This window comes from Calliopsis andreniformis, chromosome 6, assembly GCF_051401765.1.
Source record: "Calliopsis andreniformis isolate RMS-2024a chromosome 6, iyCalAndr_principal, whole genome shotgun sequence".
NCBI lineage: Eukaryota > Metazoa > Arthropoda > Insecta > Hymenoptera > Andrenidae > Calliopsis > Calliopsis andreniformis.
In genome coordinates this window covers 13,598,581-13,624,535 of record NC_135067.1, presented here as the reverse complement: position 1 = coordinate 13,624,535, position 25,955 = coordinate 13,598,581, and the positions used below count along the sequence as shown (strand labels likewise).

Sequence of the window (25,955 nt, the reverse complement as noted above, 5' to 3'; positions counted from 1 at the left end):
ATTAGAAGTTTTAGACAAATAGAAATAATCACGAAGGTTCCGATAGGGTTGTTTAAAGTTGAAATTGAGTCTGATGAATAATCACGATGCAAATAGAATTATTCTGCCTTTGAAGGAAACCATGGTCTATTTACGTTGGGAAGAAAAATTGACATGAGGAAAATAAGAAACATGGAAATGTACTCATTAGAAGTTTTAGAAAAATAGATATAATCACGAAGGTTTTAATAGTGTTGCTTAAAGTTGAAATCGAGTCTGACGAATAATCACGATGTAAATGGAATTACTCTACCTTTAAGGGAAACCATGGTCTAAGAAAAACTTAGATGGGGAAAATAAGAAATGTGGAAGTGTACTAACTAGAAGCTTTAGAGAAATAGAAATAATTGAGAGGTTTTCGATGGTAGAGATGTATTTGTAAGAAAATGATTTGGGATTAGAATTTTAGATTTATAGGAGCGCGCATAGCGAGCCATCTCTCTGGACCTTCCCTTCATGGCTGCTTCAAATTCTGTACATCACTGTGGTTCGTTAATACGAACAGTTCAGAATGTCCTATAATATTTGCGACCTTACCGAGGCACGAACATGCCAGCCTTAATACAGCGGCTCTATCAGACTCTATTCAGCGCAATTTAACTCTACATGCAAGATTAACCATCTCTAGAAAGCTTCCACTGGGATTCTTACACTCTAAGCCAAAAAGCCAGTCACGTTAAAACAACAAGTTTCAGGAAACTTTGCAAAAATAAGGGACGTGAGGTCACAACAGCGAGAATTTATCACATTTAACACCACACAAGTCGATATCGAAGCAAGCCTCACGATATTTGGCTTAATTGAGTATCGACATTCCAGAAGCACACTAAGCACAGTATTTATGCAACTAGACTCGGCTCCTGCAAGTTTTCGTTACAGGTTGAACGATCAGTCTGGGTTCACTCGCAAAGCTGAACACTCCCATTGTCTTGCATTGTTTGCTACCCCTATGGAAGGTCGAGCAGCCTACAGTTACCCCTATCTTTTTCTCTACGCTTTCATCCCTTTGAATTCCATTCCACCATTTCCTATTTACCCTAGCCGCCTACTCCTGCTTTGGGCAAATAAAATTGCGGGATTGGGTTTTGCGCGCAAAATCACCTTCGATTGCATTAACTATCGGGTGTGACCACGGTAATGGCCCGTTTGCTTATTGAATTACACACGATCATTATCGATTCTTCGTATGCAGCCTTAAATGGGAATCCGTATTCTCCAATAGATTCCGGCTGATTGGAAAAAGCAAATTAAAACCGCCGCCGAGCGAAAAGGGAAGCTCCGAGTTGTAACTTATATCACAGGAAACCGTAAACTGAGAAGATATTTGTTTAAATAATCCTAACGACAACACTTGGGTCTTCAATATTTTAAACAATATAAATACTGGCTCAATTAATTGTGAATTAACTAGTTTCAATGTTGTGGAATAAGCTTCGACTATATTTTCACTATTTTTCAATTTCAGGTCATGAGTAAATAGATTAAAGAGAAATGAAAATTGTAATTAAAAAATATATATTTCTACACTCCTCTGCAAAATAGAGAATACATAGGGATTTAAAAATACTTAATTTTTTATGTACCAAAAAAAAAGTGTAAAAATTTTAAATTTGATTGTGAAAAGAAGTGTCATTTATTTTTGTTAAATTTCCATAATAAGTCACGATTAAAGTGGATTCACTTGTGTGAGAAATATATTTCGAATTTTATCTTATGGTATATTTTAACTTGGTGACTCACCTGGACAAATGTCTCGCTAGTTTCTCACCTTCACCACTGTATGCTACCTGACTCGAAGTGCGACTGGCGCATTCTGGGTGCCGACGATCCCTTTTATAACCGCTAAACCCAATGACCCTGCGCGGAACGCCACGCAGTCTCTGTGAAAGCACAGCAACGTGCCTGCACGGGCACCTTCGCCCCCAGGTTTAAAAAAAAATTTGCACAGTCCTGTGAACAATTACCTGAGCAATACCATATTTTCATTCTAACACAAAAATTGTTCCTGCTCTCAGTAACCTAATAAAATTGATGTTTGTGTAACAACTTTCATTAATGGCTTCAGGTAAAAGAAATAAATAATTATTTTAGTTTTAGTTAATCAATGCTCGTTGTTTTTTTGAGGTGTCCATATTGATTCGTATGATTAAATAAAAATTTCATAGCAACTGGGTATTATTCTACTTAGTAAATCTGCTCGTAGCTAAGACAGTTTTATCGATTCAGATCGAATAATTGGATGCGTATGTACTTTCGAAACTATGTCACATAATAGGATCGTAGCATAGTATTGTTATTTAAAATAATAGTAAAGTACTTGAAGCAGGATCTTGCGTGTATTCTGTGGCCTAGTTTTTATACTCGCATCTAATCTCAGTTCCATGGTAGTAAGAAAGAAAAAGAAGCTATGATCCAACTTTTTCTAATTTCTAGTCAACCTTACTTTGCAAGTGATCCAAAGAATATTTGAATATATTTTTCTCGTGAGGATTCATTGTTTAAGGAAAAATGAGTTTCTAATCAAACTGAATAGAAAAATGAAAAACATTGTCAAGAATTTGTCAATAATTCTTCACCTCTCAAATCAAATTTACAAATTAAATTACAAATTAAGATTTAAAAATAGAAATATAATAATCGATGACGCATTAACGATACCAAATTGACGAGAATAAAAATAAAAATAATCGATTTTACAATTAAGCAGATAGAACTGAATATCTTTGCCCGTCTCTAACATTTGCAACGAAATTATTACTGAATCAAAAATGTTTGGCAAAAATCGCAACCATCTGTTTCAAACATGGGTAGGTACGTACCATCATGGTAGACAACTGGATGAGCAACAATATGGCCTGGGTTACATTATCCGACAGCAGCGAGTGGAAACTCGCGAGTTCATGGGCCACAAAACCTTAGAAATACCGCCTGGCTAGTAACTCGTACAGCTCGGAACAGTTTCAGCCAAATGTGTGCTGGTGACGATGTGGTCGCGTTCGGAGGTACTATTTGCCCATCGAGGACGGAATTTGCGGCTGACGAGTTGTTTCCCGCACGTGGAATCGATTAGTCATTACGTATTCATAAACCACGAGACATTACAGCTGCGGGTCGTTGAGAAGTTCACAATTTAATTCGAAAGAACGAAAGCTGAAATGTTTTATCGTCACCTGGCATCGCTTGTGTCACTCGTGACGATTCAGAAAAGGAAAGCTTATTAAAACATTTATAGAAATTTCAGAGCGTCCTTCGACCTTCCTTGACACAAATTCACAGACAATTTCAGAAGAAGACAAATAAATTCTCTGATACAATCCTTCATTGGAAAATATGGAGAGTACGATGGAATATTCATAAACTATTGTCTCTACTTGTGTTCAACAGATGGATGTGTTGATGTCTAAGATAGTACATTATCCATCGTATGTATACAACGTATCCATCGTTGAATTGTTTAGGCGATCAGAAGAGTGCTTTAAATAAGGTATAAAGCAGAAGACTGATATTAGGAAAAATCAGTAGTCATCCAAAGAGTAACTTAATTACGTATCGTAAATGTTCAATCTGGTCCTCATCCAACCAAGTATCAGAGACAAGGTTAAAAATTGAGTCACGTCACTGAATAAATTTACAGAAATTAAATTTCCCAAGTCAACCACTAAAAGATTGGATTCCCTTCAAGGATGAACAAGTTCAGAGAGCCCAATTAAAGATGAAATAGCCGCGAATACGTGCTCGAGGACCGAGAACAATCTCGTCGATAAGACATAATTATTTTAAGCCGCAATCTTTCCCGCGTCTTGCTGCTACGAAAGCTTGCAAGTTTAGTGGCTTGTTGCTGCCACCTGTTCAAGCACTCGGTACAATTACCGACGTCCGCTTCTTGAAGCTGTGATAACCGCTACCGATAATGCAGAGAAAGAAGAAGCTTTCGAGCGGAGAGCTTGCACGACATTACCGACGAGCAGCACTTGATGCACCGACTAAGTAAGTACAGAAATTGACGGAGTATACAATGGACATAGACCTATCATCCAATGTATTTCTTTATCATAAGTCAGTCTTTCTTTGTCACAAATGAGTGTCGCAGATGAGTGTCACAGACGAGTGTCACAGATGACTATTCAAGACAGACATTTAATGGATTTTCATGTCTCCTGTTCTGAAATACCGACTTCTCGAAAAATCACTGGTTTTCGAGCGCTCTCTGCAATGTTCGAGCGGTGGACGTAGGAAACGCATTGTTTTCATCACTGGCGATGGTAATGCTAGCAAAGAAGAAAATATTCCTACCATACCACCCAATATATAAGGTGTCTCACTGATCTTGACTAAATTGTCCTCCTTATTCATCTTTACAATTTCAAGCAATCAGCGAAAATTAAAAAAATTAAAGTCTAAAAAACTTGAATCAGTAAGCCAGAAGCATCTGATGAAAAGTCAAGCTGTTCAGTGGCCAGAGTGGTCAAGGGTAGCGTAAGTTAATCCAGGATAGTCCAGGAAGTTCTTCCAGAGGATCGCCAGAGGATCGAAAACTCCACATCAAGTGACCAGAAGAGCGAGAGCCAGTCATTGTATCGCGAGATTCATTGAACGAAGAATAATGTATGTAAAGTTAATAATGTTCATATTTGTTAACTAACAATTATGAATATCAATAATTTGCACAAGTGTACACTGTGTGTGGTTGTTATTAACAATGTGTGTACCAGAAATTGTTGCTAAGATGACTATTTTATGAAAAATATCCATTTTTCGCAGAATATTGTTCGTTAGATCAATCCCGAAATTCCTACCACTCGAAAAATTTCTCTGATTGATTCCTCATCTTCCTCGAAGGAGTATAAATACCCCTGCAGGAGCAGGAGTGTTTCACTCGTCGCTGGTCCTCCAGCGAGTGCGGAGCCACTAGGAGGACTCGTAGGCCCTGGGTCCTTGGGATCCAATGACCAGGGATCAGATGGATCGCTGGTCATCCTCGTCCACTGGCCTTCCTCGTGCACTGGCAAGCTGGACCAATGGTCATCCTTGACCACTGGCCAGATTGACCATTGGTCATACTTGACCACTGACCAGCTTGACCATTGGTCATCCTTGACCACTGGCCATCGTTGACCACGGGTCATCCTTGACCACTGGTCATCCTGGACAACTGACCATCCTTGACCACTGGTCATCCTGGACCATTGGTAAGATTTTCTCAAATTCATCCTATTTGTTCTTTTTCTCTGTTTTTTTAATGTAGTCTGTCTCCTTCGTCTGTTTTCCCTATATTTTAAGTACCTTGCTCCACTCCATTCTCTCATGATAATTTTTCCCTCTTTATTAGCATTAATAATTTAATGTTTAATTATTACTTTATACGCTCATATGGTTCAGGTAAGCACTGAATGAAAGTACCAAAAGAAGATAAATTCAATCAATATGTCTAATTCCTACACTTGTTTTCCATTCATAAATTTCACTTATGCGCTTTTACGTGTAAACGTTACACGATTATGCACGTGAAAACTGCTCTTTACTGTTTAATAAAAATTCTCTGCACATAGTGTAAAAAAATTGTTTCAAGCTTTTAATCAAATCTGAAATAATATGCAGCTACTTGTAATTTTAAACCGTTCTGCGAGACACAACCTTCGCATTCCACTCGAGAAATTAAATTTCCTTAATTACTGTACTTATACAGCTCCTCTTGTTATTTTTCTCTACACAGTAGAGTATTTTACTTGGCGGATGCTCAGCAAATCGCGAAGAGTCGTTGAGAACTACCGTAAAGAAACTTTGAAGTAAACCTGCAATGTCTGATCACGCATGGACTTTACTACTTGCCAGTAGTAGTTCCAACGATCCCATTGGAAGTTCCCAATTGATGTCATGCTAATAAATTATATCCTGACTTTCATAAACAATTTGGACATATTACACTAAAAGAGAAAATACTAGTCGCCCTGTAAAATTAATTATCTTATAGTAATACTTAGTTCTTTATCTGACATGTGGACCCAAACTCAAATTCAAAAGTTTCCAAATTTTACAGCAGATAGTCCACACGTCTGTGTTCCACTTTCATAGAAATTGGAAATCTTTATAGTTGATGATTTCAACTCGCTGCTGTTATCTCTGCATACGTACATATATTAGTCATAAAATAATTTTGTCACTCATGAAAATATCAGCAATTACGTAAATATGTGTCATCGGGAAATGAATGGAGGACAATCGGCTGTGAAAATCTGTCGAGCGCAAACAAGCATCAAAAGTGCATTTATTTGATAAATTAACTGTTCTGTTTAAATATAGATATTTCGTGCATTTACATGGAATCGAACGTTAAAATGAAATTGAAAGTCTACTGTATCAAATTCGCCATTGATCTCGATTGAAATGCTAAAATCGAAGAAACTAATTTCGAAATGTATATAAGCAATTTGAACCAAAACAGAAATAAATGCAATGACGCTGTTTTAGACCTTCAAAGGAAATATTCATATTAACCAACACGAATATACTTGTTTATGAATACATAATCAGTGAAAAAATAGATTTCCATGCCACCGTGTTATTTTCAAACGCTCAATAAATTTTGTGCTCTGATAAAATGAAAAACACTTGTAACTTTTTTTCTTCCATTCATTTTACACGCCACTATGTTATAATTACATTATACTATTCAAAGATTGGAATCCACTCTTTATCTAAAGCAGATATATTTTATACTCCTCGGATTACTATCTAATTACAAAACACTGAAAACTTAATTTCATGCATCAAGAGAAGATGACTATTAAAAACTCAACATAACAAGAATTATTATTCTGTGAATACTAATGAACTTCCTCTTTCAGAAGCACAGTAAATAATTTAGCATCTATTACAACCAATTTACTGAACGTTTACTGCCATATTTAAATATTGATCAGAATTTCACTAATCTCTCAGCATCCCTGCACCTCAGACTAATCTCCTCAAATAGCATGCGCGTGTTCTAGCAGTTTCATGCTTCAACAAAGAAGTTTCTAGCGATCCAATTGGCGCGTCTAATTACGACTTAGCGGCGCGAAATAAATAGATTGCCCGGACAGTCGCGACGTCGAAATAAAGTCGTCGGAACGCAACAAGGAACAGAAAAACATGGTGCACGAGACGAAAGATGCTGCAAGCTACTTGCGTGCACTCCGAATAGCTTTCTTGTTAATTGTTCATACTGCTTTGTCGCTCGCCATTCGATTCATCGTTTGATCGTCACGAACGCGTTACGTTTCCAGGAAACCTAAGCTTCTGCTTCCGTCGTTGCTATCGCAACGTGATAAACGCGAGTGAAGATGTGCACGCGAAGGTTTCCTCCTTTGTTCTTCATTTGCGCGATTTCACGGATGTAGGTCAAGTCAGACTCAGTCAGACTCATTAAATGTTCTTCGTAAAATAGATATCTGAGATCAATTTTGTAGCGATAGATATCGTAATTAAGTTTGATTTTCTCTTAAAGATGAGAATAATGATATCACAAATTGAAAAGTGCGACAGAAGTTTCTCTGAAAATTTGTTAGATACTTATTTTTTTGTGCAATAAATATTATATTCTGGTGGAAATGCATTTTCATAATGGGCAAAGTAATTATTGCTCACGAAATCACTTGATCATAATTTTAGTTTCATTCTTTGAGTGTCAATATTGAGTTTCAGTAACATGGATTTTTAATATTGAAATGTAAATGAGTTATTTATTCAACTGAAAAATTGTAAGAAGCTTTCGTTCATAGATACATTTATTAACTAATTGTATAGTTCTAGAATAGACTGAAGATTTAAGGATTCGATTGGTTCCCCTGGGAATGTAATATTTGCAAAAAGCTTTCTATCGGATCATCGATATTGGCTACGCGAATTCCACTGAGAATTTAAATGCGTCTCGTCACGATTATAATCGTGCCATTTTCGCTATTCAAACAAGTAATGGGAAATAACATTGAGTAACTGAATAACTGTGCTATAACAAACACTTTCTAAATTAAGTTCAATGAAGTAAAAATTCTGTCACGTCTCTTATTACTACTATTAATATGATTACAAATAATCGTCCAACTACAATCAAATTAACAATTATCTATAGAAAATTTAGCACACCAAAATAATTCTAAAGTTTCAAGAAATGTTGAGCTAAGTGACTAATAACATTTACAATTACACCACTCAAAAATATGTAATAAGTATGTAAATCTATTACCAAACAGTGTTATTTGCATCTAATTACCTGTGATCAAACTGGTAGGTACACAGTATTCAGGGATTAAGCATCGAGTGTCCAATGAACTCGTTTGCTCCCTAGTTTCCTTTGAAGTGAGATAATCATAGCTATACATGCATATAGTATGGCAGGCCATTCAACGTTTGAGGTTGATGAGCCTTGTCGTCGTGCCAAGTGTCGGATGGCTAACGACTACTTTGCCAAACTTGAAACGAAGTGTCAAAGGTTGCAGAACGTTCACCCCGAAGTAAGCAAAGAAAAGAAATGTTATTCACGAGTGTGCTGAAACTGGCAAATCAATAAACGAGTCTCCCTCGACAAAGGAACATTAAGCTCTAAAGTGTTATACTGACTTACATATGTCCACTGGCTAGTTATCAGTGACACTATTATTTCATTATTCATAACTTCTGTCTTGTTGAACCTTACATGCTGCTACGAAATTCTCGTGTATTAACTAATAGAATTTTAAAATACAGAAAGTGGTGATAGAAAGTGTTTTAGTAAAAAAAAAAAAAATGTGAGATGTAAGTCATTCTATTTGTTAAATAATAGAATTTTTTAGATGAGCTACTATCTATTACAACTACAAATTTTCAGAGGCATATAGAAAATTTGAACTTGTTAAATATTGGTCCATAGTTTACGGTATTTTTGAAATCATAAAAAATGTTTTAAATTTAATTTAACTATAAATTCACCACTATTATAATATCTAAAAAAGACCTTATTCTGAAGAGCTATTAATCTCTAAATGAACATAAAAAATATTTCAAATTTGCGAAACAAATAGCGAGGTAATTTGGATCATTAGATTTTCTTCAGTTACTGTCTGCCTTCAAGGGGTAGAAAAATTAGATTCGTCCACTTTCGTGCTTAAAGAGGACGGGTGTGGCCATCGTCGAGTACCACGCGAGACAGACCGGCACCCATAAGCAAACCCCACAAGGCTACCGTCCCATATTTCGAGTTACTGCTGGCAGTAATTGCTCCGGAATGAAATCGATGTTGGCCGAGTTGCCCGGAAGAAAGAAACGAGATTTGATCGTATTCGTTCGCGCGCGATTCCAAACGCCTTCTGCCATTGTGGAACGCGTTGTTTTAACGATCATCGAGCAGCGAGACATTTCGACGACTCCCTAGGAATAGTGTCATCGATCAAACCACGGCTGAGAAATTCTGCTGTTGCCATTTCGTATGCACGCCGAATGATTCAAGGTATCGTAATCGGTCAGAGTTATTTCCAAATTGTTAATTGATAAAGATCATCGATTATACCATGAGAACATTGAAAGAAGCAAACTTTTCAAACTCATACTTCTTATCATTTCAGCTGCCTTAGCTGCCTTGTTTTCTTAGCTCGTCATCCATCATTCTTCACTTGTTTAACAAAGTTCCAGCGCGTAAAATATTGTTTAATCGCTTCTTTCGCGGTAATAACAAAAATAGTCCGCGACGACCGCTTTAGCCTCCACAATTTACGATTTCGCATGCGCATAAATTTTCCTATATTCACCCGACTTCGTTTACGTTCTACCTGATAATTCACCGGTTGCGTGTCGAGACTATTTTGTTTCATGGAGCAGTAGAGATTATTTGTTATTACTGTCTCAACCGAGTTATGCGTGTCTACGTTGTCTCGACGTGCTTGTTGCTCTTCAACCTCGGTTACGTTAGACCTCTGTAAGCTTTTATATGATTAATAATTTATAACTTAGCGTTTCCTTGAGTACTCACAATCAGTCAATTTTATCACACGTTATATCGCACGATCGTTCAAATCTAAGTACATGCTAATATAATCGTTCTTTCTCGACGTGCAATGAAAACCAGTGGTACATTTAATTTAAATAAAACGATGTAACAAATGGCACGCTTGAATTCCTTAAACAAGTTAGTACAAGTATTATCTACGTTATGTTGAAGATACGTTATCTGTAATACGTAGGTACGTGTAATGAAAATTCGCAAATAATGGGATTTAAGAAATTATCGAGTCACAAATACAGCTTCTGTAATTTACAATTTTTTGCAAAGTACTTTTAAATTATACTCCAGGCACCTCGATTTTACTACGATTTTGAAGAATATAAATTAAATGTAATCGTCGACCTATACTCTCAATGGTAATGTCTTTTTCTACACCTCGATCATTATATCTTTCAGTATAATAAGAAACCTGATTAGATCTAGTTTTAGATAAGTTACACGATTTCCTCGAAAAGTTCTAATGTAAATTTCGGCACGCAATATTGGCTCGAATACGGTTTAGATCCACGCAAATACATCATCTTGTCAAAAAAAGCTCGACGAAAGAAAGCGTCGCGAAAAAACATTAACCACAGTACCGAAATAAATGAAGGTTCAAATCGTGCAGATCGAAAGCCATGCCACTATTTTTAGTTAAATCAGTTCAAAGCTTCGCGAGAGCTGTGTCTGGACGAAAACTGAAACGTGAAACGTTCATTATACGTTACAAGTTTCAATTACAATCTCGATTCAGGGAACTACAATGGTTTGTAGATCGCAAACAGTCGAATTAATTAATTAGTGTGTCACTAAAATGGTGCCAGCAGGATTGATCACCGAACTGGATTCAAATAATTTAACTGTAATTTGGAAAGGCTTGACAACCAATAACGATTCCAGATATCATGCTGGGTTAAAATTATTGAAGCTAATAGTACACAGTGAAAAATTATATTCTATCATTCAACACTACTATTTTCGTCATAAAGAGTATTTGACTTGTATTTAAAAAACTGATGAAGGAGATCCCAAAATCTTGACTAACAAGTGCAGGCGATAAAAATACCCTCTTCAGATCGTGCAATATTAACCTATAACCTACATAGGTTTTAATTACATGAGAGACTTTCAAACTAAACATCCCACAACAATGAACCCTGTACTAAATTTCGACTTTACCTTCGCTCAAACAACGCTCCCTCTCCATTCGCTACCCCATGCAACATGTAATATTAACTAAGTCACCAACTACCCTTTCTTCCTCCCATCTTTCATCCCTTATCACTCCTCTGTTAGGCCACTTCTCGGGGATTTACAAAGTATCCAATCCTCCCCCGCAGGGATAAAAAGACAAGGTTCATCTAACGCGACTAGTTCCCCCAGAAGTTCCCGCTAATTATCCTCCTTCTTCTTCGCGTCTAATTACGTTCTCGCAACAACGACCACCGCAGACGTTGATCTGTTCATCTTTATCTCGCGCCTGAACGACCGATGGAAACGCAACGAGTCCATTTAAAGGAGCTTATCTCGTCGGCGGTAACGATCGCATAAATAATGTATTTCGTTCGCGCACGAACACGTTTTTAAGCGTCGACAGAGCCGCGAGGCGCCCAGGCGTTCCTCTTCTTGCAGAGGAGCGTCGCGCGTCGCATGTGACCGAGCAATCCGAAGTAGCTTCACTTGCACTGTCGTATGAACGAAATTTCCGGTTCGCCGCGGAGTCACGCGATTCGTGACGATTCCCCTCTCTCCTCTGAACCTTGCCATTTCTGTGATTACTTCGACAAGCTGGAACTGGAACGCACAGAGTCTCAAGATTCGATGGAAATACATCATGGACTAATTCGTCCCAAATACCGATCACGTAATGCGTGTCAAGGCCTCGTCGCCTACTCGACTATTTCGTTGATGGGACTGATGAACGGAGTTTTATTAATAACCGATGAACTTCGACTGGCCTGCCAGGGCCGCTTTGAATGGGAGGTGATTGCTTCTGTGTATAGGGTGTTCCAGCAGTTTTGGACCTGGCTTCAAAGATGAATTTTGGGTAGGAGGGTAAAGAGAAAAATCGGGCTCTATTTGGTTTTGTTTTAGAATTGAACGAAGTGTACTAGCTACGTCAATTAAGGTGCACTCAATGTTCATAAATTTTCATTTTTAATTATGATATAATTTGGAAATGTTTTTCAAGGTACAGTGATTATGATGTTATTGAAGTTGATATCAATTCGAGTTAAAATTAGTATTGCAAATTATCCTAAATAAAATTAGAAGATTGCAGATTTGATTAATGAGAAATTATCTTGAACTAAGAACTTCTAAGAAAACACGTACATTTTTAAAACCCTTTGATCGAAGATACCTGCATAGCTCTTAAAACTTGGAAATACTTGAAAGTTGTACTTTGAAAAATTGTAGGCAGGTATTTTTGTAATGTTAACTATCTAAACTTCGCGTACTTAAATAAGGAGCAGACGCGTTATCACAATACGTTTATCTTAAAATGGGGCCTCGTTGTACCCAGAGATAATATCGATTTTCTTACTCGGAGAAAATTATTACTTTAATTCCGAATTCTTAGGGTCTTCAACAGACATTATCTACAAGATGACGTAATGAGTCTCAATTGCCTTTTAATTTTCTGCGTGATATCGATGCTACACGATAAGAATATTAATTTATTACAATTCCATAAACTGATGTAAAATGAAGCCATTAAATATTGTGATCTTTGCATACAAATTACTTCACGTCAGCTGTTACAGCCTAATAGCTTTATCTCCCGAGGATTCACGGAAAGAAGGGAATATTATTAACGTCCCAAAAAGTTTGGTAGTTCGGAAGAACGTTGCCAGGGTAGCAAGAAAGCGAATAAGATGTAATTAAAGGGTAAAACTGAGCGAAAAAGCTGATCGAAGAAATTTGAGACAAACTACCCTCTTACTTTCAAGGATTACACTTAAGTGCTCCCTCAAAAGCTCTAGAGACTTTTTCTCTGTTAGACGTTGGTTAGCACTCAGAAACAGTGACACGTGTAACTTCGTATTAACTTCTAATATTCAGAGAACTGTACCCAACCTGTTATATAAAACAATAAACTTCTGAATGACAAACGAAATTGTGCTTTTATACAAAAGTTAGCAGTTCTGTTAAGTGCTGTGAAAGTCTAGACGTTTAATTATTTAAATCTGCTGAAAGTTTGCATTATTCGAGGCCACGGTATAATACCAGACGCGTAAATAAATAATTCAATTTACGAGAAAACGTTTTACAATGGTAATTTACGACGTGCATCGTGTAGCTTGCGAAAATGAACGTTACTTTTCTTGGTTGATGTGTTCCATTGAATTGTTCGAGGCGGCGACAAATGGTAACATTTTTAGAATGGCAAATAGCAAAGGAGGACACGGAACTGAACCGAATCGCTTCATAAATCAACGACACGAACCAAACAGTCCAGCGGAGGAATAGTGGACGATCGATCTGCGGTCATAGACCTCGAAAATCCAGCTGATAACACCAAAGAACACACCGATAAATACGCGTATTAGCTGTATGCAAAACTCTTGTTTATTGGAGTGAAAGTTCAGTCAAAGATTATTTCTCTACAAAAAACGATATATTAGAATAAACGACAGCCTGATAGCATTTAATTGTTTCCATATTATGTATTCTAAGCCTGCATTATATGGATGATATTCGTTTTAATCGCGTCGATGTATCTTGAAAATAAAAGCGAGAAGCGCACAATGCAATTTTAGTATTTAATATTAGGTCAACTCATACATAATACTTCTGCAAATCATTTTATTCGTAAAGTAACTAATGCTTACTAATATTTTTAATCAGAACTCTGTCAAATATTACATTCATCGTTTTTTAAGCTCTTCTTCGAAGGATTCTTAATTTTTTTAATTAAAATGGAAAACAGAAAACAGCTTATGTATTATATTTTGCCTTTTTAGTCACTCTTCACATATAAAATTCCGCAGTCACAGGGCGTTATTTATCAAATATTATAATTAAAAAAAAATATTAACCAGAAGGCATTTGATCAAGCTCGTTCTATGGTACATTAACTGAATGAAATTCCATACATCTACACGGTGCAGAAAAATAGATGAAGAAAGAGAAGCAAAAGTTCGAAACTTTCCCGTGTTCATTACTCCCCTAGTACAGCTATCAATTTCATGAGCCGCTATATTTCTGATATACATAGTTACAACCACCTGACGACACCTCGCTGCCTCAGGTCTCCGATCCCGACTCTCGCTGGACACACAGCACGCTTCTACGTCCCACTATTTCCATCGCTCGCTTTCCGCGCCTTTTACTGCGACACCACCACCGCGCCAGGCGACATAAAAGCGCAAATTACTGAAGTTCCGTGAACCGAAAATTACGTTGTATCGCTGAAAACGTCAGCGGTTTCGTCGAGGTGTTGTTCGCGCGGAACCGCAGCTCCATGGGCAACTTTCGAGCCAGAAAATTGTTTCGTTAGAATTGTGTAATTTCCAATGCAGGAATTAATTTCCAACGTAAACGAGAAACTGGTTGAGATGTGGATGCGTTTGCGGGGAAATATTTCCTTATCGTGTACGTTTGAGATATTAATATTGACGGAGATGTTTTCTGTACAGTGATGCAAGATTTCAGTTTCATGGATGCTATATTCTGCGATTGAAGAGAATACGAAAAGCAATCCTTGGCTCTCTCATCTGCCTCCTTACTACTAGACAACAAGGTCTGACCTATTTCTGATGGAATGCGCGTATTCGATGTACTCTTCAAGATAACCATAAACTGCAAGTGGAACAGAACTAGTTCCAGCATATTCCGTGTAATACTTCCATTTGTATTGTTAGTGCATTAGGGAGTTGAAGTACGTGGATGCAAGATGTGAAAGAGATACTGTCCTAGGATGTGTGATGGATCAAAATTGTGTGAAGCATTTCTTTGATGTATTGAATGTGTTTCATTCTTTATACAATTAAGATTCTTTTCTAGTGGTATTTACAAAGTAATATATACCTATTTTATTTTAATAAACAAGAGTAAATGACGTTATCCTTAAATATTATCTGTTTTATTTAAGCTTAAAATACGTAAATCATACTCTCACTTTTACTTAGATTATACCTTCACTGATTTTAGTAAAATAATTTCATGAGTAAATCCAAGTTGATTCGAATTAGTCTGGGCAGGATTAAAAGGGATAGGACAGCTTAGAAAGGGTCAACACGGAACTGAAATCCTAGCTTAGAGTCAAGAGCATGATTTTCCTCGACAGCAAATAATGAGTGTTAAGAGCAAAGAGTTCCTCAAGGGTCGTGATATTTGCAATGTAGCAAAACTTAAAAATCACGATACTGTAATCACACTGGAACCTACTTTTTCTTGCAAACCTATCATTTTAAGCCATAAACTCAAAATGATTCCAAAACACGACAATATGAAAAACTTTGCGACAGAATCTGACCAGAATTGGTAAAAAGCTCCCTTTCAAGGGATTACAGCTTAACCTTTTACTTATTCCAAGCGTTACTGCATTCGTGCGGATGATAAGATCCTAATGTAATTAAATCTGGATTGAAGACATAATTCTCCTTAACAGCAGATACTATCTACCAACGCAACAGATATCAGAAGAATCCTTGTGAAGTTTACTGTATTTCTAAACTCTATCAATCGAAAACCTTAGAAACTTAAAATCTCTAAGAATCAACTTAAGGCTGTCCTCGATTTCAACAATCCTCCAGATGAAAAAAAAATTGAAAATTAAAAATACAGTTGAGAAAACTAGACAAGAGTTAAACACAACCGAGAATAAGGCACATGAAATACTCTACTCTTATACCTTCAATCTACTAAAACTACACCCTAGAACTAGGCTACAGTCTTCAACCCTCGAAATCGACGCGATAGAAAGGATCAACTCCTCCCTTACGTTCCTCGTTGTTGTTATGCTCGCTCGCCTGAAGTCCATAACGCGTTGTTACTATCGGATTCATAAACATACCGACGTATCTGAGCGACGTCGTGAAGGAGGTCAGCCATGGCACGCGAGCCACTGGGGCACAAGTACGTCTACGTATGCCTAGTCGCGATTAGTCGAGCACGAAAGCGACCCACACTCCTGCCTGCTCCTGTATCGTTCGACGTGATATTGGAATCGAATGCTGTTGCTTGTCATTACGTCGATTAAGGCAATTAGCCGGAAAGGTCCAATCTGCGTGGCCACGAGGACTCGACTTGTGGCATCGATCGAGCAAGAGTGGCTGTTAATCGATGCTGCGCGGGCTCGCGCTCGAATCAATGCGTCCTTGAGTTAACTCGCCGACTCACGGGTGTATTGCACGCAATCGATTGATTTCGAGGAACTCTGTGAAACCTGTTTATTTGACGCCACACTAGGGAGATCTACGAAGGGATTTTTGGAAGACTGGGAACGTTTTGAACGAAAACAGCCCGAGTGTCTTCTGGAAAAGTAGAGAACACTCTGCTTTGTTAGGATGGTACCTTCAACCCTTTGGCTGTGAAACTAACCACTGTGTACCTTTGCAGGGTACAATGTTGATGGTCGAAATAGAAATTGAGGATGAAGGACTCTGAGTTAACGTGAGAGATTACATACAGGGAAAACAGATCTCTGTGTCTTTGTCTTTCGCAAATGAATTATTTTTGTTCAGAATGTAGATTACTACTCGTTAGTAGCGAAAGGATTAACTTGGAATTTTAAGCTTGATTTTTTCGAGAATTAAGGTACACAGTGAAATTTAATTCTTAAAAGAGTTGTTTAATGAAATAAAATATTAATGATTGATACCATGCTCTTTATTTAAAGAAGCTTTACATAGACCAGTAATAAGTGTGTATATGATAGAAGGAAATAGCTCCAGTTGTAAGAAAATTTATCGATAAGATAGGTAAACAGTAATTATGTAGCTTGAAGTAGACACTTTAATGATGTCAAGACTATTAACGCAGAATGTTTAAACGTTTCCGGTCTTTTTATGATGCCGAAGTGCGGCCACACATCGATACTATGTTAATTGAACTTAACATGCAATTTCACTTGTCTATTGCACGAGTATTGAGTCATTGTCGTGTTCAGCTTAATCTACCCAGTGCACAGTCTTAACTAACCCTAACTACTTGAATCCTGGAAATTCTTTTCTGAACTGACGGAAATACTTGTTACTATTTTCTAAATTGCGAAATATATGTACAAAGTAAAGAAACTAAGTCGTGTTCACGGCTAATTTAACTACTATTATTAATAGTGCTTCAATACTGTTCTATTAATATTGGTATTGTAATAGAGATTCTACTTTCAGTCATGCCTTCATTTTTAATGCTTGTTAGCGGCCTATTTTCCGCACTGACTTGCTCAATTGATCGCAAAGGAGGCGCAGTTGAGGCTCGCTACGTCTAACTGGAATTTATTATGCGGAAGTAATTTGAATGATTGTGGATATTCGATCGATTTCAACCTTCATGAATTTCTATCAGTTGTAATTATAGGAACCCTTCGAACCGATGCACCTCTGCGTGAAATCGATAAACGCTTTCAGTAAAATCGACAGAAATTCCGACGGATCGTTAAAAAAGTTTTCCCATTGAAACAAACGATAACGAAAGTCTACTCTCGAAATAAAACGCGTCAAGTTTTCTTCCTTACGTTTTTCGAGAAAAAAAATACCTAACCATCGAGTTGAACAAACAGAAAAACGATTTTCACGCAAGCGAAAGGGATTGAACGTTACCATCTATATTCTAGCTTACGCCATGTGCGAAACAATCAATCCGTAAGTAATGCTGCAACAAATTGTGCGGCTGGCTGAAACAATTTGGCACTTTTCCACTTAAACGCGGTTACCTCTCACAGTGGAAGAAATATATTACTAAACCCTACGTGTCGGTTTTGGCAACTGCAGGGATAAAAAAAGCGAAGAAACTTTGTTAGTGACAAGTACGTGGATAATTGAATAGAAAAAGCTTATCCTGTAGGCAGCGTCTGCTAATTTATTTAAGAGATGTACTGTATAAACAAAGATAATTACTAGAGTATTAATTTCCACAGCGTAAGCTCCGAAAAGCTCATAAACGTGAGAGTCTAATTAATTATTACCTACTAATAATACTCAAAGCAAGTGGAACAATACAACACATGCAGAAAACAGTCGACAACCCAGAGAACGCGACGCGACGCACTCATAATTATTATCAAAAATTAAATTACAGTCTGTACATACTCTAATTAAAATTGAGTGTGTCTTAATTATAACTAGATTTAAGTTCTTTCTGTATATCACTATTGTGCTCTAAATATTTTACCTACGATTTGCACGAATTTTTCAATAGTACCAGAACGAAAGCAGAGCGAATGTGTCGAAGGGATTAGAAGCTAATACAATTTGAGATAAATGCTGCACATGGATCGCTGGACCGTTGTTATCGCTCGATAAGAAATTATATGGGTGTATTTATCGAAGTAGACTTCGAGTTTATTGAATATTGAAAAAGTTCGCTCTAGTACGACTAGAGGATTCTCCAGCGACAAGGTTACGAGAGACGCGCAAAGAGAAACGAGCCGAGGACAACATCCATTAGTTTACCTGGTGCATTGCCCTGTCATGCATATTATTTACCTTCACGCATACTCCATTCCAACCCCCTTCCCTTTAGCATAATGCATAACTTCCTCCCATTAATATTTGGACAGCGCTCCACATTTGTTGTTTTGTGTGGGGGTTCCTTGTAATATCTGACGTAACCAGGAAAGATGTTTGGATATGATGTTGAGAAAAATTATTAAAGTGAAAAAGAAAATTATCCTTCTTTAATTATTGCTATTCGTATTCATAATAAGACAGTATTTAATTTCTAATAATACTTTACTCTTAGATACATAAAATAATTTACTTTACTTCAGAGAGAATAAACTTTTTATAGTCCTAGTAAAGAAAAATTTTATAGAAGTGTATCATTAATGTCAACATAAATTTTTTATTGAAAATCGAAATATGAATACGTTTATGATGTGCAAGGGGAGCAAGAGCTTCTCATCCTAAGGCAATATACAAAAATATAAAATTATTCGGATCAAATTTATTTGACAAAATATGAACGAAACCGTTGCGTCGCTGACGTTGGTGCAACGTTAACCCCTTACCCAAAAAAATTTATAAATTACATTTTCGCTTTTGTTTAAAGCTTTCTTTCAACCAACAAATTGTAATTTTTAACCATTTGCAAAATAATGGTCCTATAAAAAGTTACAAGGGAAACGTATATCCGATCATAATGGTTATAAAGCGTGTCTGACTATAGGTCGTCCGTTTTCCCTTCGCGTTCAAATAGCCTTTTACATTCTGTGGCATCATTTAAAATATGTATTATTCACAAAGTTCCCTTTCAAGTAAAAAATTCTCAATTTATTAGCAAATCTATTTAAAATCTCTCATCTTTCACGTTATTTAAATCTAAAAATTTCCTTCATATAAAATAACAGAAAACATGCCTACAATTTAAGCGTAAATGAAGAAAAATAATAGTGAAACCTAAGTGCTAAAATAAAAGATTCACTCTACATCGCTAACAATAAGTAAGGCAATGATTCCATGTTCACTAAGTCCACTGGTTTTACCATTTGCATTAAGCCACGTAGAGCCGGATAAAACTCCACAGGTAGAATTTCAGAGATCCCAGTCCACGAACATTACAACGAAATGAAACTCTAGAATAGTAAAAAACACGGAGAATATAATTTTAAAAAATACTTCACTAAATCTCGATATTTCAGCGAGACTTTCGCTCGAGGCGAACAAAGGAGTCGAGGAGGAAAAGCGAACGAGTGTCGAAGTACGAACTTTCCTTCATCAGATTTCGTGTAGGCGCTTTTATCTCGATTCTAGATAAACCGTTACATTCTTCGTAATCAGTTTTATTATTTAGCGGAGATCTCATCGCCACGTTACGGTTCCACCCGAAGGGCTGGTCGAGTGGGACTGGTCATTCTTCAAACTGGGCTGAATTGCCATTGTGTGCAAGAGAGATTTTGATGGAGAGGCACTCAGAAAATGTTTGCTCAGAAAACCTCGTTACCCTCGAGCCACTGAACCCTATCACTTTACTTTCACCAAAGGAGAAGAGAACGCTTCGGACACGACGGAAAAGAAAATCATTATCAGAGGGAAATAAAGCTCTCCCTATGCAGTTGGTGAGTAACAGGTAACCTGTTACTTATCGTCAACTCTTCAGGTCCCTCAGATTCGTGGAACCTCGAACTAGCTCGCGTGACGACGTGCAACTTTTTCCAATCGAAAAATGCAAGAAGTCATGAAAAGATCATTCGTCTACATTATTGAATTAAAACGGTTATAGAATAGATTCATTAAAAGGCATTTCGGTACACTAAATATAAAATTAATTTGCTCGAGTTTTTCCCAGAACCAGACACACTAAACCATAAATGGAAATGAAGAAATAAAATATTCCATGAAACTCGACCATAAAAAACTTAATTATTCGCGGTCTTCCATATACATTTTCTGCATACTTTTCATTACGGTCAGTTAACTTACTGTCCAGAAATTTGTGTGATATGCCATAATATGGATTCATTGTCAGAGAATTTCAGAACATCTCACTAGAATAACACGAAAGTAAATTCTGAATTCCAGTTTGAGTTTACATAAGTTGTAATTGCAAAAATAGATATACATATATATACTTCAGAAGCCCTAAATATACAGCATAATTAAAATATTAGATTTAAAAACAAATGAAAATTATGAAGCCTAGCCGTTTATTTAGTATGTCAAATATCCTGTTTCAGTTTATTCCCTGTGTGACGAGAATGCCACGTGATAGGAACTCTTCGAACTCGAATATAAGTAGATAGATGGTATCATATCGTCGATAATCCTTCAGACGCTAGGATATCCATCCGAAGCGTCTGCCAGAGAACGAGAACCACTCGTGCTGAATAAAATTTTCATATATATACCCCATATTACGTGACGTTTGCAAAGACGAGGGTTTCACAGACGCATAATTCGACGGTAACGCGCCTCTAACTGTAATACTCGCTTGTTCCCATAGGATGCTAGCAGAGGTGCGCTTATCACCTCAAGGATATCTAATCGTAAGTTCCGACATAGACTCCATTCTCTAGTAGTATTTCACCAATGAGAATCTCGCGGTGCTGTTGGAAATCCGACGATTTTGCACCAAGTTATTATCTTCCGTATTTTATGGGCAATTAGGCAGCGTGACTGATAAAAAACCCGGAGTTTTATAATTGCCTCGTTAATGTTTCACAAGCGATTGGAGTTTGCAATGAAAACGGGATTCCCCGAATCGACTTGCCTTTGAGACTTTTAATAGATAAAAAACAATGTGTCGATTATATTTATAATTTAGCTTAAATTAGATTTTTTTTATAGAAAATAATTTAAGAAATATATTAATAGGATATTGTTTTTCTCGATTTTAAAAGCAGTGTAAATATTGTTAATTCCTTGTTGTTACGTGATGTCAAGTAATGAAGTTATACTGTTCGAAAACACTTCAACAAGCGTGAGTGTTTTCAACGTAAATATACATCGTTGCCTCTCACGTTTATTCTATAAAAAACATTTTTATTTGTTTGGATAACATCATGTAGTAACAATAATATTTTATTGCTCTCCATAGCATACTAAATTATAATATTATATCTGAAATCACAGTTAACATCACGTATGTACCAAGACACAGACCGAAAAATGAGACACGTTATAGGAATGAAAAAAACAAGCTGCACGAAATATGAAGGACCGAAAGTAATCGAATATGTCTTAGAAAATGGAACAATTTCAGTTTCTGATCATAGAATTTTATATATTTTTAAATTTAAATATTTTTAAATATTCAAACTTAGAAATTTTTAAATATTCAAATTTAAAATTTTTTAAATATTCAAATTTAAATATTCAAATTTAAAAATTTTTAAATATTCAAATTCAAAATTTTTAAAATATTCAAATTTAAAATTTTTGAATGTTTGAATATTTAAATAATTGGATGCTCCAATATTCAAATATTTAAATTATTATTCTATTACATATTATAATATTAAATATTTTTCATTTCTACATTTTCAAGTTTTCTATTTATTTCAATTTAAGCATTCCAAGTCCTAAAACAGAATGTCCTACATGATCACCAATAGTTTCGCGTACATTTGTACCCCTGCAATTATTAAACCCACAATACAACCCCAAATAGTCCGATTTTTGAGATCGCCCAGTATACAAATCCCACAATTAACAGCGAACCTGTAAAAAAAATCGCTACCAACGTAGACGAAATTGAAAAAAAGAGAAGAATCAGAAGGGAAAGGGCAACATTTTTATTAGTCGGCAGAGGGACGTAAATGACGCGCGCGGATGGTGGCGCGCATAAATATTGCAAGCGTACGAACAGATTTCGTGCTCGAATGCTCGAACGAAATATACGGCCCACCGTAACGGCGCTGCCTGTGCCGAGAATTTTCATTCCGTTCAACCGAAAACATCCCTCTCCGAGCTGCAACCAGCTGCTCGTCGCGGCACGCAACGCTGAGCTTTTTCTAATAGAGCCTTTCAACTCTCAAAACCGACTGTATCAATATCAACGAAATATAGAGTGGAGGGAAAGCGAACACGATTGGTATGGCTAGAAAAAGTTGCAAGCCAACATCCCAAAGCTTCGCCAAAAGAGCCGAGGATAAAAAAATAAACGAGGGGGAAGTACGCTCCGTGGTTTTGCTTCCTAATCCTAGAGATCTGTCGACCTTCGTTTTACGACACCGATCGTGGCTCGAAGACCTCGCTTCGCAACTATGTGCCTCCACGAGCCACGACGCTTTCGATAGAACGCGAAATGGAAGTCCCTTGTGTCTGAGGAAGCAGCGAAATTCAATATTGTCCGCTTGGTAAACAATTCGGGGTGTTTGGGAAGAATGCGACTTTGATTGAAAAAGGGGGAGAGAAAAAGTTTGCTGCTTTCTCGAGGAGACAATGAAATTCGATGCTGTCTGGTGGATAGAGCTCGAGGACGCTTGAACATGGTGGATTCGTCTGGTCTATGACGTGGTCAAAGTTTTAAATGAGAATTTTCTTGCAAATATCCTATCGATTGGATATCTAGAACTGATTTTTCAATTAAGGATAATCATGTTAACCATCAACTAATGTGTTTGTTTGTTGCATTATGGTGATATAATGATAATTATATAAGTTAACTGAAAAAATACTTTTCTTTTTGATTTGAATTAGTATTTACTTTTTACTTACTAGAACTCACGAGTATTTTAGATCACTAAGGCTTATACGTAAGCAGCAATTGTTCACCTAATTTTTCATAGTGATGTTGAACTAATGAACAGAAATATGTAATGAGTGCCTCAATGAAATATGCGTCTAATAGAAGTGCAAAGTTCGCATTGCAACTATTTACCGCGCAAGTCGAGTCGATTAATCAATTACAAAGGTTAAATGATTGTTGCATTGCGAAGGCATTTAATCGTCTCGAGACCAGCTAAGGAGCGACAACAGTGCTTCATGAATTTCACGTGAAATTATAAGACAAAATACGACAGAAGAATTATAAATAAGATAGGGACAATTATAATACAATATTCGATAAGAATAAAAAAAACAGATTCTAAACAATATTTATACCCTGTAGAGAGCAAACAAGTTTTATAGAACACTACAACTTTTAAAATTTGAAAAAAGAAAAAAAAGAAATAAAACTTTCACTTTAACACAATGAAAATTAGGAACTCTTTTATAATGCAGTGTCATTTAGGAGAATACGAAAAATGTTTACTCGGAGTCTGACAATTGAAAAAGGATATACATAATGTGTTTAAGGTTAACAGGAAAACATTCTGCATTTACAGACAAGTGGAAGCTGACCTTGTTGCATGACAAAATGAGTCCTCATTCATCAAGGACACAGATAAAGAAACTTAGTGAATTATGATACGAGATTTTATTCCATTTTCACTCTGTTCTTGAACTTTTGCCAACAGAATATCGTTTCCTTAAGCTTTTCAATAGCTGCTTTGCAAAAACTATATTTTTCTCATCCAGAATACGAAGAAAAATAGTACACAAAGAATTCTGATCTATTTGTTAATTTAACAATAAATTTAACAATAAATGTTCTAGTCTACGAGTTAAAAATCTAAAAGAAATGAATTTTTTACGTACTTTTTAATGTGAATCAATGCAACCCAAAATCAGTGAAAAGTTTAATTTTTTTAGATTTTTTACTTGAACCACTATCGTAATCATAGACGCATACATTACTATATAACATCGTTGCGTTTAATATAAAAATACATATAAAAACCTATTAAAAGATCTAAAAAATCAATTCATAAAAAAATAACTGAATAAATGTACTTTTCGACGCAAAGCTCACAAAAATTTATGTTAAACTGAAATTAAAAGAAAATAGAATTCGACAGGTTAAAAGAGCCATTTTTGCCAAGAATTCAAATTTCACATAAATTTCTTTATGCTTCTCATTATTCATAAAGCATCTCTTTCTAAAAAACCTGAAAAATATCCTCATACATCCACTAATGGCGCCATTTACTTCACCCGATATTTCAAAAAACTGACAACCCACGCGTACCAACCTAAAAACCTCGCCACGCAAAATGGAATTCTCAACCCAGTGAAACGTCGAATAAACAATTTCAGCAGGACTTCATCAATAACCGACCAAACAAATAAATACTTTAATACCCAATCTGAATTCTCTTCGAAAATCACTAACACTGCCGCAAAACAGTTACTCTCAAAATCGACCACTAAGGTTAAACGTCCAACGCTCAACGAAACTCCGTCATCGATTACGTCCCGCGTATTTCAATTTTTCGCGGACATATTGTGCCCGGAGCGTGTCGCGAAACGCAAAAGAGAATCATCGCTACTATAAAACGCGTTAACCCCCCTATGCGCTCTACGAACTCTAATTTTCTCGTGTCACCATTAAACGCATGTGGCATACACCAAGTTTACAATTCTACTTAAAAGAACTCCTCTAAATACTCTTTCAGTAACCGTGAAACGCGTTTGCATCACTCAACGAGCTTTCTAATAACATAATCTCCATCTCCATTCGCGTAGAGAGTCTACACGTGAAAATGCTTAGCCCTCAAAGGGTTAACACTCACCGCCGTTCTTGACGTCCTCCTTCGCCTCATCCCCGACCGGCTGGACGCTCTCCTTACTCGTATTGCATCCCATTTTCACTCTTATTCCGTTTCCTCGTCTCTCTCTGTGCCTCCTGCTGGATTCCCCAATCGCGAACGCCCACCGTTCGGCCGCGACACTCGCCGTCTGAATTCGCGCTTACGATCGACTACGTGCCCTCCTCGTCAACATCGAGTCGCCACGGATAAAAAGGTCCAGGACTACGAGAGCTCGTCCAGGCGCGATAGAAAAATAACTCTGGTCATCGGTGGAGGACGAACCTCGTTACGAAGACGACGGAAATCACAGACTCGGCGTTCCTGAAAATTCGATTTCGCCTCGTTCGGCCCGAGGGTGAACGACACGACGTGGTACCGGCTCGCGGTGTAGTCCTTCTTTTCGATGGACACGGTGATTTCCCGTGACTGTTGGTTACTTCGGACGCGTCGATGGGCTCGATCTGGCGCACGGTTCAGTCGAGGTGGTTCTGTTTCGTTGGGAGTAAAAATCTACTGTCGTAGGAAAATAGCGATTTAAAACTACCGGCGAACACTAAACGCTACCCTAACGGAGAAACCACGAACACAAGTCGCCTCGACGTCGCGAGGCGTACTGACACTGCCGACGACCCTGCCCTTGCGTCGCGACTACGCGAGTCGATATATATTCCATCGCGACCTTTG

The 25,955-nt window shown here is 37.0% G+C and overlaps 1 protein-coding gene across 1 annotated transcript in view; it reads right to left on the bottom strand.

Annotated features, from left to right (window-relative positions):
• Igl (IQ calmodulin-binding domain containing protein igloo) overlaps positions 1 to 25,467 on the bottom strand; it is a 79,583-nt gene extending 54,116 nt beyond the window's left edge. Inside the window, exon 1 of the mRNA XM_076379785.1 lies at positions 25,254 to 25,467. Coding sequence (XP_076235900.1) covers positions 25,254 to 25,326 — 73 coding nt within the window. The 5' untranslated portion in view covers positions 25,327 to 25,467. The remainder of the gene's footprint in view (positions 1 to 25,253) is intronic.
• Between the last annotated feature and the right edge of the window lie 488 nt (positions 25,468 to 25,955).